This window comes from Artemia sp. Qi Xiang Cuo, chromosome 1 (genome assembly GCF_049724085.1).
Source record: "Artemia sp. Qi Xiang Cuo chromosome 1, ASM4972408v1, whole genome shotgun sequence".
In the NCBI taxonomy this organism is placed as follows: domain Eukaryota; kingdom Metazoa; phylum Arthropoda; class Branchiopoda; order Anostraca; family Artemiidae; genus Artemia; species Artemia sp. Qi Xiang Cuo.
Window position 1 is genome coordinate 106,108,744 of NC_142794.1, and position 18,689 is coordinate 106,127,432.

The 18,689-nt window shown below is 34.3% G+C and overlaps 1 protein-coding gene across 7 annotated transcripts in view; it reads left to right on the forward strand.

Annotated features, from left to right (window-relative positions):
* LOC148957069 (NAD kinase-like) overlaps window positions 1–18,689 on the forward strand; it is a 234,783-nt gene that overhangs the window by 75,915 nt on the left and 140,179 nt on the right. The window contains exon 1 of one of the 7 annotated variants that reach the window (XM_089088516.1): window positions 6,394–6,479. The exons of the other annotated variants lie outside the window; for them this stretch is intronic. Within the exon in view, the coding sequence (XP_088944642.1) occupies window positions 6,409–6,479 (71 nt within the window). The 5' untranslated portion in view covers window positions 6,394–6,408. Of the gene's footprint in view, window positions 1–6,393; window positions 6,480–18,689 lie in introns of those variants that run through there. 7 annotated transcript variants of the gene reach the window in all.

Genomic DNA, 18,689 nt, shown 5'->3' on the forward strand with positions numbered 1-18,689 from the left:
ACACATTCAATACAACGTTAATTAGAGCTAATTGTCATAATTTGATTTCTCAGTGCCTTAGAATTTCAAGAACCTTAACAGATATTATATTTTCACACTTATAGCCTACTGTTACATCCAGGTTACAAAATATCGTATTAACAATATCTCAGGAACAGCAAAGGGTACTAAGCTGAAACTTGACAACGACAAGGAAAAACCATGACAGTGACAAGAAAGACTACGCTTATTTTGGGCGAATTAGTTGTGGGAATTAGTTATATTGGGGAGGCTATACAAAAACGGCACGTTAGCTAGGCTGAATGGAAACAATTAAAAAAAAACATGGACGGTTAAGGTTAAATCAGTACCTAAGAGGTGGTACTTATGTTTCCTCTGCAGAAGTTGAATGAAGAATAAAATCCAGGGTTTCCATTTGGCACATGCCTTCTAAAAAACGAAATTGGAAATAAGTGAAAAAGTGGATGGTTAGGAAGAACTGTATTTTTTTTCTGATTAGTAGCGTTTAGTCAAATAGAGAGGAGCAAATTAAAAGAAAGTAACAATTTAAATAAAAATCATTGGGAGATAATTTCTAAGGATTTAATAGTGACATGTAGTCTGTCCCAATATGTAATATGGGACATGTAGTAAAAAGTAATATGGGACAAGTAGTGGTCCTTGTCCCACAAGATAAGTTTTTAAACAAAAGCAAAGAGCTAAACTAGACTAAAGGCCAGAATAAATAAATTCAAGTAATAATTAAAGCTCAAAATGAACATAAATCAGTATTTGCCAATAAGCGAAACCAGGAGCAAACAAAAATCAGGGGAAATTCTCTAGTTTTGCCCATAGTTAAGGGCCAAAAGACTTCAACGTATTATTTATTACTTTTTTTCCCAGGGGCACTTTATATGGAAAAGATGATCGTAAAAAGTTTTGGAGGGGACTCATTCGGCTGGAAATTGAAACTTTTAGTGCCCCTTTTATGAGTCAAAAGTGATCGGAGGACAACTGATAAACCCCTCCCAAGGCTCTTTTTATCCCCAAAGATATCAGATGAAATCTGTAAATAATCATTTAGTTCAAAACAGTCTAAAGGTTGAACAACTATACCTTTATACAAATGTGATATAACTCAACACAGACCCTGGGGCAAAGGCTGTATGCTATAGAAGTTATCCAATATTTTCGTGTAAGGTTTGTAATTGGGAGAAGGGGTATGTTTGATCATGGCTCTCCAAAATGGCTTAGGGTATTAAAGGGAATTTTTCAGGAAATTTTGTGGGGAACATTGAACAAAATCAAAACGCGTTATGTACTTGTTTGTCAAAATTGTATATCCGCGATATGTAAGGAACGGCTTAGGATATTAAGATGAAGCGTTTAGGACATTTTGAGAAGAACATTGAACAGAAGTTGTAGGGTAGCCAGCCCCCTCGCCCTTTTTAGGCACCCTCCAGAACACTAATCTAAATTTTGAAATAACCATTTTATTCAAAATAGTTCAAAAATCTAAAAATTATGCCTCGTAGGATACCATGCCCCTCCCCTAGAGCCCTTGAGGCAAGGATTGTAAATAATATAATTTGTTGATTATTTACACACAGGATTTATCATTGGGTAAGGCGGGAATGTTTCATTCTGGGTGTGTACGAAAAGAGTCAAGGTGTCAGTCTGATACTTCAGTGAATTTTGAGAGTATTTTGAACTGGGTCAAAAAACACAAGGGTGCACCCAGGCTGTCAAAAAGGTATGTCTACAATACCTTCGGAACAGCTAAGGGCAAATTTATTTGATTGGGAGTAGTAGTGGTGATAGGAGTAGTAGTACTAACGTAGTAGCAGTAATAGTATTCGGATTGTGCCTTTTTGGTCTAGTTCAACATCTTCTCCCAATGCCCTGTTAGTTTTCAACTTAGTATTTTAATCCATTTCTGAGATATTGCCGATACGCTAGCTCAACATCCTCCTAATTACTCCCTGAAAGTTTCACCGTAATACCCCTATCTTCAATAGTACTTCCAGTACTGGTAGTAGTAGCAGTTGTAATAGTAGTTGTAGTAGTAGTAGTACTACTAGTTATAGCAGTAATTTTAGTATTATGCACAAAATGCCTTTCGGTTAGTTCAACATGCTCTGAAAGTTTCAATTTGATGCCCTAGACCATTTCAGTGATTTTAGTAGTATGCACATAGTACCTTTCGATTAGTTCAACATCCCCCTTAACATGCTCTGAAAGTTTCAACTTAATGCCCAAGGCCATTCCAGTGATATTGCTGATACGTACTTTTGACAACCTGATTTATGCTACAAAATAGCAGGAATGATAGTTGGATGCATATAAATCACGCTATTTCTTAGGGGGTTACAATCCCATATCCTTCCCCTTGCGACAAAATGATTTTTTAGTTCCCAGTTTTATCACACATTTTCAAACATTTTTTCCACTTTGGACTCGCCTAAAGATTAAATGGGTCATATATGTTGCAAACTTCTTCATATATAAGGGTATTTCAGAATGGGGTCGGGCAAGTCGAAATAAATGCAAAGGAATCTATTTAATAAAATTGAATTCAAATTGTGTATGTGTCCCCCTTCCTTTGCCCTTATTGCCTGATTTACTTATTTAGTTCTGTTTCATCTGAACTACTTCCTAAGAAAAGTATGAGAATTCGGACTTAAGCCCTCAAAAGCAAACAAATGTACAAGCTATAAATCAAAGTCCAAGGTCTTAGGAGATTTACACTACAAAAGGAATTAAGTGATCCTTACATATGTTTTGCTGCTAGACCTTCATAGCTCTTTAGAAAAAAAGGGTACATGAACCATTAAGCGAGAATTTTTTTTTAAATCCGATTCGAAACTGTGACCAGTAGTTATGGCTTTCAGTCTTGGTTGTTCTGATATAGTTTCTTCTTGAAGAGGCATTTCGTTCAAGTCGAGTAAATGTTTTGGAAGTCTTGGTCTTTGACTTTCCGCGTGTGTTTTGTTGGTTTTTTTTTCGGCACTTATCTTGAATATATCATTTTGTTTCGCGCTGAAGAAGAGAGGCGGTTGTCCTCTCAAAATATTCACTTTGTTTGTTTATTCAGTAATCTCGTTTGGCCTTAAAAACCCCATTTTTGATCGTTTCTTTTTCTTACACCTTGGTCTTCCAAACTTGTTGTATATTCGCTTTAATTTTTTCCTGCTTTTACACGGTAACCAAACCAGTTTCACAGAGTGTTTTTGCATACTAATTAAATCAAGTTCTTTTTTTAATTATGTCTTTCCCATCTTTTAATATCGTTGACCGTAACCTATTTTGATTGAATATTTCTATTTGCATATTATATTGAAACGTTTGCTTGCATTGTCAATTGAGTCAAGTTGAAGCACTGGTCTTTTATTTCCTCAAGGGTCATTATAACTGTGGTTATGCACCGTTTTTTGAAACTAAATATTCAACCGTTCAGAAGTTTCCTATATAAAACTGATGGTAACAAATTACAGTAGGATAGAATTGATTGATGAAGACGTCTTTTTTAGAGTTAATTAGAAAAAAACCATAAAAGTCAAATTGTTTTCTTTCAAAACCCTCTACAATTCAATGTTAAAATTACTGCATTAAACTTGTATTTACCGTTTTCTCTCACAAATAGAAATGGAGGTTGCATGAAACACTTTAATTTAGAAAGCCCTGTGAAGAAAAAATGAGCCAACGGAGCTTATAGTGCCTGATCAGGGCAATAAATGGAAACTAAATGCAATGCCCTTATACAGCAGCGGTTTCAGGCCTCATATTATAGGGGGGGGGAGAATGCCATTGGTGTTTAAAAAATATAAAATAAAAGGAATTTAATGTCATAAAAACTGAGGGGGGGGGGCAGCTGCCCCCTATCCACGCCTGGACTCGCAACAGCACTAATACGTCTGCTGTCGTCATACAAACCAAAGATATTTAACATGGAAAAGATAGCCGGGTGTTTTTCTATACCGTTTCCCCTTAATACCCTTAGCTGCTCCTGAGATATTGCAGAAACACCTTTTTGACAACCTGAACGGACATAGTTTATCAAGGGTTTTAAGCCCCTATCTACAAAAATGCGAAGTTTTGATTTTTTTCCCCCGAGAAGAATAATTACCCACGAATGCTTGTTTATTTGTTTGCTTATTTTTTCCTAGTGGAGGATTGCGTAGAATCAGTGGTCCTATTAAATCAAGAGAATGCTCATTTTAATGAAAATTCCAAGTTTTAGTACCATTCTAAGTAACAAAAAGGATCATGCTACAGTAAAGTGATATTCTTGACAGGGGCAGATCCAAGATTTTTAATTTTTTTTGGAGGGGGGTCAAAATAGGTTTATTCGATAAACTTGCGTTAGGAGCAAGTTTAATTAACGCAATCTTGCATTAATTAAGTAAATCACACTACAGATTATGTTAGGGGGGCGCCCCCCTTGCCCCTCTGGATCCACTACTGATTCTCGACCATCTTGTGGCACTAAACAACAATTTTGTCTTCACAGATATAGAAAAAGCTGTTGATTGAAAATTCTGAGATAGCCAATGGATTTAAAATTATCAAAAATTAAAAAGCTTTACGATTTCAATGGGAGTACAAGCGTACGGTAGCAAATTTGGTCCTCAAATTCACGTAGTCCATAAAGAAACAGGGGGTAATATAAACGTTTACTTGAAAGTTTCATTTAACTAACCTGATAATATCACCTAAAGTAATGCATAGTTGTTCTTAAGATTTTATTGAGGATGGTTGGTGGATATTTGTTTAGGTGGGGAACGAGTATACCCGAAGCTTCAAAAAGTGTATGTTTATGCCCAATTGTTCAAACTTTCCTTGACGCTTTGGATAAACATAGAAAGAGGTTGGGGGTAGACGTTAATCTCTATTCTCCCTTTATTCCCGGGGCAAAGCATGTAATATGGGTTCTAAGGGATGACATGTCCCTTCTTATCGCACAAAATGTTATTACCTGTAACATAAGAGATTACTTTCATATGCTTACCAGCACATGTGGCAGAGAGAGAGAGAGAGGGGGCATAAACTTTGCGAGAAAGATTTTTCGGGGGGGGGGGGGTATTTGCTATACCAGTAGCTTTGTTTTTAACTAAACTTAAATGCGAATAACCCTCATTTTCATATTCGTATACATTTCTTAATGTCTTCTTCTTTCTTGGGGGTTTTGCCCCTGACTCCTGCAATTGTTCATGGGCGACAATTCTTTAAAAAAATATGTATTCGATGAAGTTTCCTTGAAATGATTGACTCTATAATTCGTCTTTTATATTTTCACCCTCCACCCCTCCTATTAAACAATTAGAGTGGTTTTACTTTTCTATTCTTGGGGAGGTTCACCCCCTTCTATTCTCGAGGAGGATTACTATTTTCAAAATATTGCTAAGCAAATTTTAACTTTGAATGTAAAAAAAAGGTATAGAAGTAGGGGATATTAGCCTTCTTCCTATTTAAGAGAGCCGTGGATTAGACTGTTTGTAGTAAAAACCGTCCTTATAAAAAAACTGCCCTTTTCAATTGAAACCGAAACTCTTAGAAACGTACTCTAAAAGTTTGATTGAAACATACGCAGCAATAAAATCTTGCTTATGCAGGTTTTGAATAGGTCTGATTTTTGTTTGCAAGGCTTTTAGAACGATTAATCAAGCACGAGGGTAATTATTTGAATATATTTTTTTTTATATTTAGATAATTGAAGTTCAGCCACTGTGCCTTTGATACATATAAATTAGCGTTTTCTGTTAAAAAGCGCCGTTTTGTCCCGTTTGTATTGTCTTTGAACTTCATTCTATACCTGCTGTTTTAGTAGTCCTGAGTCTTTTCATAGGGCTGTTTATGGGCATTGGTGCCTTTGTGGTACCTTTCAAACCATTTTGTTTCGCCCATATTATTGGCGATCAGAATAATGTCTGCGATTTTGATTGCTTGTGAAGGCTTATTTTTTCCATATACAGCATAACAAGTATTCGCACAGTTCGAAATTTTTTTGAGCATCTTTTGTTCATAATTGAAGAGTTTTAAGTTGCAAAGTGACCTCTCTGGCAGCTTCATATCGAATTCTTATTTGTTATGAACATTCTTTTGGGTAAAAAAATAACCTTTCTAACTGTTTTAAGAGTATTATCTTATCTTATGCGTTACTTAATCTTGAAACTTGGCACTGGAAGTGAATCAAAAGATTGATTTTCATGTTAAAAAAAACCTCGCCCTACCCTTTGACTTGATGATGACATAAAATGGATGACTTAAAGACCTTCTGTTAAAGCAAGGTCAAGGTCCAGCTCTCACAAAGAAACTGCGCGGAGTGTGACTTTCTCGTTATTCATTGTCAGTGGTTGTTTGCATTGTTTTAGTGTATTTTATTCTATTTTCTGTGCGATTTTCTTTTCGCTCGGTTTTAATTCTGTTATAATGTGGAGGTCAGGTGATGGCGCTGAAAGTAATCCAGAATTTTGTGAATTTGCTGGTATCAATAGTATGAGGTTCTGTTTTTTATTTTATTCTTCTTTAAAAGGGGATTTTAGTGCTCTGCCCTGTTAAGTTGGCTAGTCAAGGCTTTGATTTCCGCGTGAACGGCAAGACGGATATTTGGGTTTGGCAAATAATTTCTGAGCTCGGCAAAAGACCCCATGTTAGTTTTAGAAAGAGATCTGGCTAGTACCATCTTTGTTTTACCAGGCTGATTCACTCTTCATTGGTTTTTGTACTCTGAATTGTTTTGGGCGGAAAACGCTCCGCTAATTCGCAAGGATTCCTGGGAATTCTTGCAGTGTTCTTTGAAAAATAACCGTGTGGTTAAAATAAATCACAAGGATTCATTCAAACTAATTTACAAACCCACTTTTAAGAGGTGTTCGTAATCATGCCAGAATTTTGAATTTGGGTGACTCATGCCGCCCATTTTTTTTCGTGTCAAAAATCTTTTTTTAGTTTAAGTGCCAAAGAAATCCATATGAGAAAATTTTGAATTGTCTTGCGTCTATTCCTACCCGAAAATTGCGGTTTGATTAGATTTTCTTTTGATTGTTTCTAAACTACGATCTTTTTGGAGCGGTAACACACTGTTCTCAGTGTTGCCACGCTGAACCATGAAACAAATAAGCAAAACTATTTATTTAAATTTGGCAACACTGTTCGATCGTACAATATCAGACAGTAACAACCTATTGATTTTCAAAGACAACTACTTTTTGAGGTGTTTGATGCCCTACGTTTTTAGCTTGTCTTTTACTGAATTTTCGCTATTTCTTTTTTTCGACCCGCTCCTTTCAGAAACTGCATAACTGCATATTGGGGCATTTTCATTAAAAATTTAGTTTCTCTAGTTTTCATAATTTTTGAAATATATAAAATTATCCAAGTTTCCACTCATACAGTTAAAGCAATCAGATCATTTTCTTACTGTCCTTGGTAAAATCGTTTCCCTGAAGTATAAGATAAACGCCGTGTCTTGGCAACTCAACTATTAAAGTTGTGTTTCTTAATGACAAAAAAAACACATATTTTTAGCTCACCAAAGAACTAACGTGTTAGAACTCTACTGATTTCACCTTTCGCCCATGTTGTTTCTCCTCGGGCATTAGAAGTAAGGATTTCACTGAGAACGTTGCCACAATTTTTAAAGGTCATTTTCCTTTTGGCTGAAGGCAAAACGAGCCAACTTTATTTTGCAAATAACCGGCTATGAGCATTAATGTTTATTTATAGGCCTTTTTGGCAGCCAGACTAGATAATAAGGCTCGCATGCAAAAGCAGGAAAGGGAGTAGCTTGGTATTTAGTCAGAAAATTACCTAACCTGATTTTGTTTGCTCATAAGTAGCTCTAACATGCGGATAATAGAAGTTACTCTGAAACTAGGGGAATTTTGAGCTGATCAAATCCCATATGGGTCTTAATTGCTTCGGAGTGCGAATTAAGGTAATTTGTCAGAATGTTTCTAATTCAAAGCTCTTAGAAAGGAGAAAAGAACCCACGATATTGTGAAGAGGCTAGCGGCTCAATTCTTTTGTCGATTTCTTTCAAACATCTTTAGAGACAGGCTCGACACCCTTGAGAAGAACTACCCTCATTATTGACTTCTATCATTCATTAAATGTCTTGCAGTCAATGATATCATAGAGAGATTACTCACCTTGGGTTTTCCAAAGAATGACACATAGTTGCTTGTGAAAAACATACACAAACACACAAACACTTAAATAATAATTGCACATTAGGCTGCCGTAATTGTAAGCAAATTTGCATTAACATTATTTCGTCTTGGTTGTATCTCTCGAAATTTTGTATTTTATTTGATTAGCTGTGTTAATGAACTAAGCAATAGGAGCCTCAAATAGAACCGTAAAATTGGAACGAATCTGGGAATTTTAGGAAATTCCCAGAAAAATCCCTTTTAAAAAGGGGTCTGGGTTGAAAAGGGATCTGGAAAATCCCTTTTCAACCGTGAAAAAATAACAATAGAAAAGAATGGAATATATAGACGGACTAACTATCACTTATATTCTTAACAAACCAAAACAATTTTGTTTTTATACTGGACATGAACTCACTTATTCGATATTCCTGAAACTGGCATTCTAAATCTACTAAAGAGGCCAAAAAAGGTAGGCAACGTTCGTAAACCTGGCCATCCATTCATGTTTCACCAATGGCTGACGATTTTTGCCTCATATCTTCTCTCAGTGCCAACATGTATTCAAAAAACTTCCCTTTGATACAGGAATTTTGCTTCTATAATGTGATATGAATAGAACGCCTCACTTTATGGAACTTCAGCGAAGACCAGTAAACAATATAATGTATAATATTTATGATTATATAAATATATTATTATAATTTATAATATATTTTATATATATATATATATATATATATATATATATATATATATATATATATATATATATATATATATATATATATATATATATATATATATATATATATGTATATATATACATATATATATATATATATATATATATATATATATATACATATACATATATATATATATATATATATATATATATATATATATATATATAGTTATAATCATATAATTTATATTATAATTTATTTCATAACAATAATATTTATAGAATAATATTATATTTATGTATAATAACATAATATTAGTAACCCTATATTTAACAATATTATAATACAGTAATATTATATTTAGTTTATACTAATGCTTTAATATAAATATAATTTATATGATAATTTTGCCAAATAAAAGCATTTTTGCTTGCTACTTGCAACAAGTCGACCTATAAAGATAATAGCCTAATTATAATAAATGAAGAGATGAGAAAATATTTAATATAAAGAAACAACAACATAAATGTTGTGTTATTTGATGTAGTAGAACAAAAAACAACAAAAAACAAGGTATGCTCCCCATGAACAAAAAAACAAGAACAAAAAAACAAGGTATGCTCCCCATGAGAAATATCTACTGTTTTTTTTCGAAAACATGAATAGGGAATTTTTTTTTATATGTTTCAAAGGGTAGAAATGCTCTCCAGGGCATCGGGCGGACACCCTCTCCTAAAGATCAAAAGACCACATTTTGTATGATTTTTTTTTGCATTCTTACTCTCTATTAATTTTCGTGTATTTTGACGGCTAGACTCTTTAGTCCTCTTTTTTGGATGGACCATCACTATTTGATATACTAGTTCGCTCTTTATTAGGTTCCTGCTAAGAAAAGTTTTTTCTTGGGTATTATTGAGGAAAATCAATGGTTCAGTGGTAAAATACTCACCTACCATGTGGGCGGCCCAAACTCATTTTACGTTGGATGCAATAATTATGCTTTTTACAAAACATTGTGGTCGTCATGTGAAAATCCTAGGTCATAATTGGATGATGTCCCATAACAATTCTACTTTGTTGAGTACTTCAGCTCAGTATTCATTTCTGGTATAAAAACGTGGTACCAAAAGGCATGCCGTGGATATTTTTTTCCAAATATGATGTTCTCAAAAACAGACATATACGTTTGTCCGCTGTATTCTGGTTCATTCCTAATCACTAAAGAATTCCTATACTTTTTAATTCAGATGCCCACAAACGCCGTATTTAATTAATAATTCGAAAACAAAGGTTAATTGTTGAAACTATGGGCGTTTTTGGCCCCTCCTTTTTTCTATATTTTAAGGGTTGCGGAACAATTCATGTAAGGTCAATTCGCATGTTTGGACAAATTAACTCTTGACCTGATAATTAGTTAACCAAGGTCAACTCTGTTTTTCTTAGTTTTTTTGTTCAGAAATACCATTTTTCAGCTTTTTATTTATTAACGAATGTTTCACAAAAAACTAACAGTTAAACTTCCATATAATACTAACAAAACAAAAATAAACATTACCATATTACGCTCAAGAATAAACTGATTCCAACATCCAATCAATCCATCTCTAGAATATTGGTTAAAACAAATACATCGCAAAGAAGCACAGAATTCCTCAATTCCGTCAGAAGCACGGGTGTACCTTTTACTTCTACTGAAAGTCTATTCCAGACTTCAGGGGCTATATACCTAATCGAAAACTTAGGCTTGGTATTAATAGGAACAGGTGTTCCAACTAATTCAACATTTGTAGTTTTGTAACTATGTTCCCTTTTCTTATAAAAGTCTGAAAAACATACAGGTAATTGAAAATTTTTTATACATAAACGAATTTACACAAAATTTAGACAAAACGAAAAACTATAGAATTTTGGTTTTGCACAACAATGCTGAATTTTTTTCTTCTTCTTTCTTCTTATTCATAGCCACCTTTTCTTTTTGCTTTTCTGTTTTCTTTTAGGTGTCCATAGAGGTTTGACTTTTTCCTTGTTGGGATTAGAAGGAGCAAAAGTATTTGAATTTTCTGAAACATTTTTCTCGATTTCTTCTTTGTCTTTTTTGACTTGAGAAGATTCTATCGTTTCGCAAAGATCTTGTCTTCTTTCTGTGTCGTCTTCTCCTTTTTTCGAAGCTTGAGTTACAATGCATTTTTGAGAAATAGGTCTTTCTTCCTTCTCAGTAGCCTTCTGGGGCTTCTCTTCGCCCTCTTTCTTTTTCAACTCTTCATTACGTGATTCGACTATACTCTTCATACCGAAATGAAAAATTGGATCTCCTTCCCCCTCAATAAGAGCCTCTTTTACTGGAATCACTTTTTCTTTACTAGTCTCAGCCTCAATAACTGAGACTGTACTTGACTGAGAGTTAAGCTCTTCTTTATCTTGTCCAGGGCATTCCTCCGTTTCAGATTGTCTATACTTCTTTACGGCCCACCAGACTGATAGTGCAGCACAGGAGACTGGGATTCCAATGGCAAGGCATTTAAATATACCATTCATTGTATGCTTTATAGATTTTCACTGCATAAGATTTACTGAATTAATGATGGCCACAGCCTGAGAAATCCGATATTTATTGTAAAAATGACGTCATCATTGTTACAATGCCATGTTTACAAAATGACGTCATTTACAAATACAATAGACTTCATGCAGATAAACAGCCATGGTGACGTCAAATTAAAAATCACATTTAACATTTTTTGATGACGTCATCTAATAATCATAGGCCTAGGTAAACAGCGAACTGGGCATAATGTATTATTTATTTTATTTTATTATTTTTAAGCCACTACCTATAACAAAAATAATGTTCAATTCTTATTACTTTATATATTTAGTTCGGGGATATTCGGGAATTATATATTTAGTTTATACATCTATTGTCTTGCTTTTCAAAAGGTTTCATCGGTTACATACAGCCCAAGGACCGTATGCTACACATAAAAAAACTAAAAACAAAAAGCAAAACCAAACGAGATAAACAAATTCAAACGAGGTTAATTTTCGGCCAGTTAGGACCGTATGCTACACATAAAAAAAAACAACTAAGAATAAAAAGCAAAACCGAACGAGAAAAACAAAACCAAACGACGTTAATTTTTGGCCAGTTACAAAAATAAAAAACAGCTATTTTGGCAAAAACTACCGTTAAACCGTCCTCAGCGTAAAAGAAACAAATAAAGTCATTTACAGCCAGTGTTGCCTCTGAACGTATTTAGGACCATATGCTAGGCAAGCCAATATGTATAGGCCACATGTTATTTACTCATTAAGATAATATTTTTTTCTGATTATACCAATGACCCCCCCCCCCCGATAGGTCAATAACAGTTTCACCTAAGGCATCCCTTAAACGGCTGAAATCAGGATCGGATGTACCCCTTTAAGCCCCTGCGATTGTGGGATGTGCAAAAAAAAACCTCGATCCTAAACAATAGCATTTTTATATTTGGATGCATGGAAATACAATAGAATTACCTTTTACATTAATTAATTTGATAGTTTCCCTGCTTTCTGAATCGGGTGAAATTATTTAGAAAATTCTCAATTTTTTAGAACCTTTAATTTAAATTATTTATTTGCTATGTGTGGTTTTAATAGGAATCGTCAAATGAAGTCGTTTTCTATTTGTATCTTTTTACTGGGAGCTAATTTAGATTATTTTTTAAATAGAACAAATAGCCATGTTGAGCAGAACCAACAAAATAGATAAACTACAACACATTTACCTAGAATATGCTACAAACATAAAAATAAATGTTAAAATACGAAAATTATTGCTTTATATATTAAGTTCGGGGAAGGGTTTAATACACCTATTTGGATTTGTCCCTTCTTTCTTATTGATTAAAAATTTCAACAAAATAAGTTTTAAAAAAAAAGTAAAGAACTCCATTAAACCAAAATGAACAAAAATAGAATGAAATAATCTACCAAGAATACAACTACCACAAATAAAAGTCAAACTCAAAACGAGGACATATTAATATGAGTAGGGTTCTAAACTCCATGCTTTCTAAACGCCAGAATATGATTTGTACTTTACTGAAAATAAATTCAAATGAATTTACTGAAAAAAAATCTGCATTGTCAGTTTAATATACATATGCTGGTATTTATTCCTTAAAATCTTAATTAATTTTTGATTTCATTAGCGCCCATAGGGGGTGCAGCAAGGGGGGCTCCATTCCCCCCTGGATGAATGACAGTGTCATATGTTTGTATTAATTTAAAAAAAAAATCCACAGAATAAGTTTTCAAAGAAAAGTAAAGAGCTTTATTAAGCCAAAAATGGGCAGAAATAAAGTCAAATAATCTTCCTAACGTAAAACTGCCACAAATCACTATCAACAATTAAATGAAACTCAAAACAAACGGAAATTATAATGAAAAGCCGAGTCAAACTCAAAACGGGGAAAAAATAACATTACTAGGGCTGACAACCTCCATTGCTTCTCAAGACCAGAATATAACTTAGGCTTTTCAGGAAAAAATGACCGTGGATTGTCAGTTTAATATACTTATACTGATATTTATTCCTCAAAATAAAAAAGGATGAAAAAAGTGACTAAAAAGAGTTTTTTACTTATTTAAGTAAAAAAAGTGAAAACATTTAAACATATTTTGTTTTCAGTAAAGCGCAAATAAAGTTTGTTGCTTAATGGAGTTCTTTACTTTTTTTTTGAAAAGCTTGTTTTGTGGAAAAAGGTTTTTTAAAATTAATTTCTATTCGTTTCTCATTGACAGTGTCATTTTCATGAAAAAAAAAATAATATGTTATATCTTTTCGGGTTTTTTTTTCTATAACCACCCGTAGTTTGGCTTGCTAATTGTATTCTGGAAGACACTTTTTCAACAGTTTTTAATCCTTACACAAATAGTATTTTTAATTTAATCTTATACCTCCTCAAGTTGACCTCAAAAGTAAAACTTAATATAATTCGCAAACGATTCTATCTATGCTCTTTGACAACCTAGATACACTTACAATCTATTTATTTATTTAAAATGTAAGAGCAGAAGTAGTAATAGTAGTCGCTCCAAAAGCTTCAACTTAATACCCCCAGTCGTTATCGATATATTGCGGACGTGTATTATTTGCAACGGCAAACAGAATGCCTTTTGATTTAGTTATAAAGTAGCATTTAGTTCTATAGGAAAATGGGCCAATTTCATAATTGTGGGGGTTTGACAATCCCAATATCCTTAAAGACATTGTTGCTGGAACGTTTTAGTATGCTGAACAAAATAGTTTTCTCAAAATTTTGACTAGATGTGTTTGGGAAATAAATCGACTTAAGAGACGGGCTGATTGTCCTCCTATCTCTTCTTACTCTTAGAAAGGACCCTAGAACTTTTGATTTTGAATCGAATTAGCTTATTTAAATGTTTCAATGGTATTTCTAGCAATTATAGAGTGGTGCTGCCTATGATATTGCTTATATTCATTGCTTTGTCACCTTTTTGAAAATCCGCATGCTCATAGTTTGTTTTGATTTAGTTCAACATCCATCTAAATATTTATTATATTTGATTACTGAAAACATTGTTATATTCTCTTTGGACCATTGGCTAAAAAATGGCTATCTCACAATTTCGATCGAATGTGTTTGGGGAAAAGAAAATATCAGGGGGGGGGCTATTTTCTCGCCATCACGCTTGACTCTTAAAATAGAACTAGAACTATGCATTTCCAATCAAATGAGCCTTCTCTAAAGTTCACAAGATCACCTCTTCATAAAAACCTTACATCCCCCCGGGGCATAACTTAAAACCCTTACTCCCATACTCTGGGGGATTGTGTCAACCCCAGAAGCCATGTTATGAGATCTTTGGAATATTTTTGAGCATATGGCTATTTTAAAATTTCTTTTGGATGCTTTGAGGGAAATATGACGTGGGGGGGGGGTATAGCTGCCCTGCGATAAATTTGACTCTTAAAAATGACTCTTCAACTTCTGATTTCCAATCGAATGAGCACCCTTCAAAGTATATACGATACATCGTTTCCATGAAAACATTAAATGCTCTCGCGGCATATCTTACAACCTTTGCCCTGAGGACTGTGAGGGGGTTCTCATCCTCAAAGACATAATTTCTGAACTTTTAAACTACGTCAAACAAAATAACTATTTCGAAATTTTCACTGGAAGTCTTTGGGGAAATGATGGGCGTGGGGGAGGGGGGCGATGGTTTCCCTCCGATGACGTTCGACTATTAAAGAGGGCACTGGCCCTTTCAATTAACAACCGACTGAGCCCTTTCCGAAGTTTCCACGACAACAAATGGTCATCTTAAAATTTCTATCAGATACATTTCGGGAAATTACGACGTGTGTGTGTATACGGGGGGGGGGGGGTATTTTCCTTCTGATCACTTTGACTCTTAAAAAGAGCACTATAACTTCTGATTACCAATCCAATGAGTCCTCTTTGAAGTTTGTACGACCACCATTTCTATAAAAACCTTATATGCCCCATGGCGTAACTTACAACCCTTGCCCGGAGGGTATACGGGGGGGGTATCCTCAAAGACATAATTTCTGGACCTTCCAACTACACTGAACAAAACGGCTATCTAAAAATTACGATTGAATGTGTTTGGGGAAGTGATTGGTGTACGGGGGGGGGGGGGGCTGGTTGAACTCCAATCACTTTTGACTGTTAAAAAGGCCAGTAGAACTTCTGATTACCAATCAAATGAGTCCCCTCTGAGGTTTATAAGACCACCCTTTCTGTAAAAACCTTATATCCCCCAGGCCATAACTTACAACCCTTGCTCTGAGGGTTGTGGGGGGGGGTTTCATTCTCAAAATCATAATTTACTGACTTTCAAATTACGCTGAACAAAATGGCTATCTCAAAATTTTGATTGGATATGTTTGGGGAAGTGATCAACGAGGGGGAGGGAGAGCTAGTTGCCCTACATCAGCTCTTTTTGAAGTTCCTATGACATTTCTTTCTATAAGAAAGCGTCCTGGTGTAAAAAAATACAACAAAAATATATTGCGCCCACAATGCTCTTTACTTAGGCAGCCCTATCGCGCTGCCTATGATATTTTGTATTGCGATTTCAATTATACAGCATTGGAAGTGCCGATTAGACCAGGTAAGCCCACCCCATAAATTCATCCTATGGGCACCCATGTTTGATTTCTTAAAGTTAGAAAGGTGAAAACATTTAAAAGATTTTTTTTCAGTAAGCTACAAATTATATAAAGAAAGAAAAACGAGCAAAAATGGGGTTTTTAAAGGCAAAATGAAAATACTGAAAAAACACAACACAGTGAATATTTCAAGAGGACAAACGCCTCTCTTATTCAGCGCGAAACGAAATAATGTATCCAAGGAAACTGCCGAAGAAAAAAAAAAAAACAAAAAACAAACGCGGGAAGTCAATGTGAAAAGAACCAAAAAACCAAAGAAAAAACCAAAAACTTAAAAGATGAATAAAAATCAATAAAAGCCAAAAATTATAAGAATTAAAATCAAATACCTAACAACCATAGAAGCGAGTTATTCACCAATATCCGCGATTTACACAAAATCCAATAAAAACAAGGTATGCTCCCGATGAGAAATGTCTTCTGTTTTTTTCGAAAACGTGAATAGGGATTTTTTTTTTATATGTTTAAAAGGGTAGAAATGCTCTCCAGGGCATCGGGCGGACACCCTCTCCAAAAGGTCAAAAGATCACGTTTTGTACGATTTTTTTTTGCATTCTTACTCTCTATTAATTTTCGTGTATTTTGGTGGCTAGACTCTTTAGCCCTCTTTTTTTCGTTAGTTTTTAGTTTTCTTTTACCACCTAAATTTGGCAGTTTTCGGCATATAGGACTAAGCCAGTGGTAACGTTGTTTTTTTTCTTCTGATTTTTTTCTCTTAAAAGGCAGTGAATTTCTATTTTCTGCTTTGGTGTATTTGTTTCAGCTTTCTTATTTTCGCCCTACCGCTCGTGCATTTTAAGTTAAATGAATTTTAATTCTTGCAGAATTCTCCGTCTTTTTTTTAATCAGTCATCATAGCTATTCCGAATCTTTCTAATGGAATGAAGGCTTGTTTCATTTGAATAAGATAAAAATGGACTGAATCGAGAAGCAGTTATGCTTTTTTGTGTAGATACAACAGTTTCTGATGTAATTATGTCGTATAACAGATGTAGAAACACCACACAGAAGTATTTTGTTGGGGGTAAAAGACATTATCAATTGCTTGCCTTTATCGTTTTATTACTCAGAATATTGTTGCTACTAATTGGTTTTACTGAATATATAATAGACACTTCCTCTGGAAAAGTTGTTCTAATTGGCTAAAAATGGTGATCTTAAGCCTCAACTGGTCGGTTTTTTTTTGTTACGTAACTGATTGGGCGGGGTAAATATTTACCCAATAACTAAAACGCTTGTATATAAAAAAAGAAATATATCAGATAGGAACTTCTAGTTTGACTTTAAGCAAATACAGTCAAATAGAATATGTTTAAAATAAAAAGGAACCATCTAGACTCATTCTGGGCACACTTCGTTGTGGTGATCCATGCAGTATCGCTTTTTGTAGGTGTTGTTGACCCAGGTCGTTTTTATATATATTTGTATATATATATACAAATGTGTATATATATATTTATGACCCAGGTCGTTTTTTAAATTTTGGTTCCATGGTCCCCAACATGTGGCGTTTTTGCGCTTTAGGCTTAGGGGAGGATTTTGATGTATAGGCTTAAATTTCCAAAATTCCTCTAAAAATAACTTTTTTTCTTTATTTTTTTTCCAACACAATGAAAAAGATTTCTATTCAAAACTGATAAAAAATATCTTTTCTTTATTACGCTTTAATTTACCCTTCAGAACAACTTTACATAAGAAAGATTTTTCAGGCACATTTTCCATTTTAAAGGAACTTTCTAGCACATGATGTTTCTAAATGGTAGCTGCGGAAGTTGAGACGTCACCTATACATATTCAGCAGAAAATTTAGATTTTGTCCAGTAAAAAAAAAAAAAAAGAAAAGAAAAACAAGTTTTGGGTGAGAATTGATAGTTTCTGTAATGATAGTTTATGTTATAGTTATAGAAGAAAAATATTAGCCCCTAGTTTCTTTTTTTTTTTTTTACTTGTTACAAAAAAACTTTTCAGAACACTTAAACTCGATAAATGCAAGTTAGAGTCTATATTTTTCTTTTACTTTTTTTTTTCGTATTTCCAGTACATCTATAAAAAAATTCATAAAAAATTTCGTTGAGGCATCCAAACTTAATACATTCAGTGTTCTTAAATAACATATAACTGTCTGTAAAAAACAAAAAGAGAAAGAAAATAAAATAAAACCAAAAAGTCTTCTCTATAACTTTGTTCATACTTCCCTATAATAATTTGATGTTTAAAAAGTCATACAGAAGACTATACCATTTTCCATGTTTAAAGGAAACATAATATTTTTAATTAATTTCATTTTTATGTTCCTGGCCTCCCCCAGGCCATTTAGCGTGTCCCCCGGTGGCGATAGGGGAACGCTCTACAGATATGTAGGGTACCCCCATAGGAGGCACGGACCAAGGGGGACCTTGTCCCTGGGGGTGCATAATAGAAACTGGGGCACTCTCGCCCGGGGTCATAAATACAGGCAGAGGAGGAAGAAGGCCCTTCAAATGTACACTCAAAAGGGCCCACTGGTTCGTCCACAAGTCCCATGAGTTACAAACCTTCTCCCAGTAATGGGTTAAATTGCATGGTGATGCAGAACACCATCGCGGGAGGATCCTCTATAGGAGGACAACTGCGGCTGGGCGTAAGATCCAGATCTATGGACAACGGCCTCTGCAAAGGGCTGCCTCG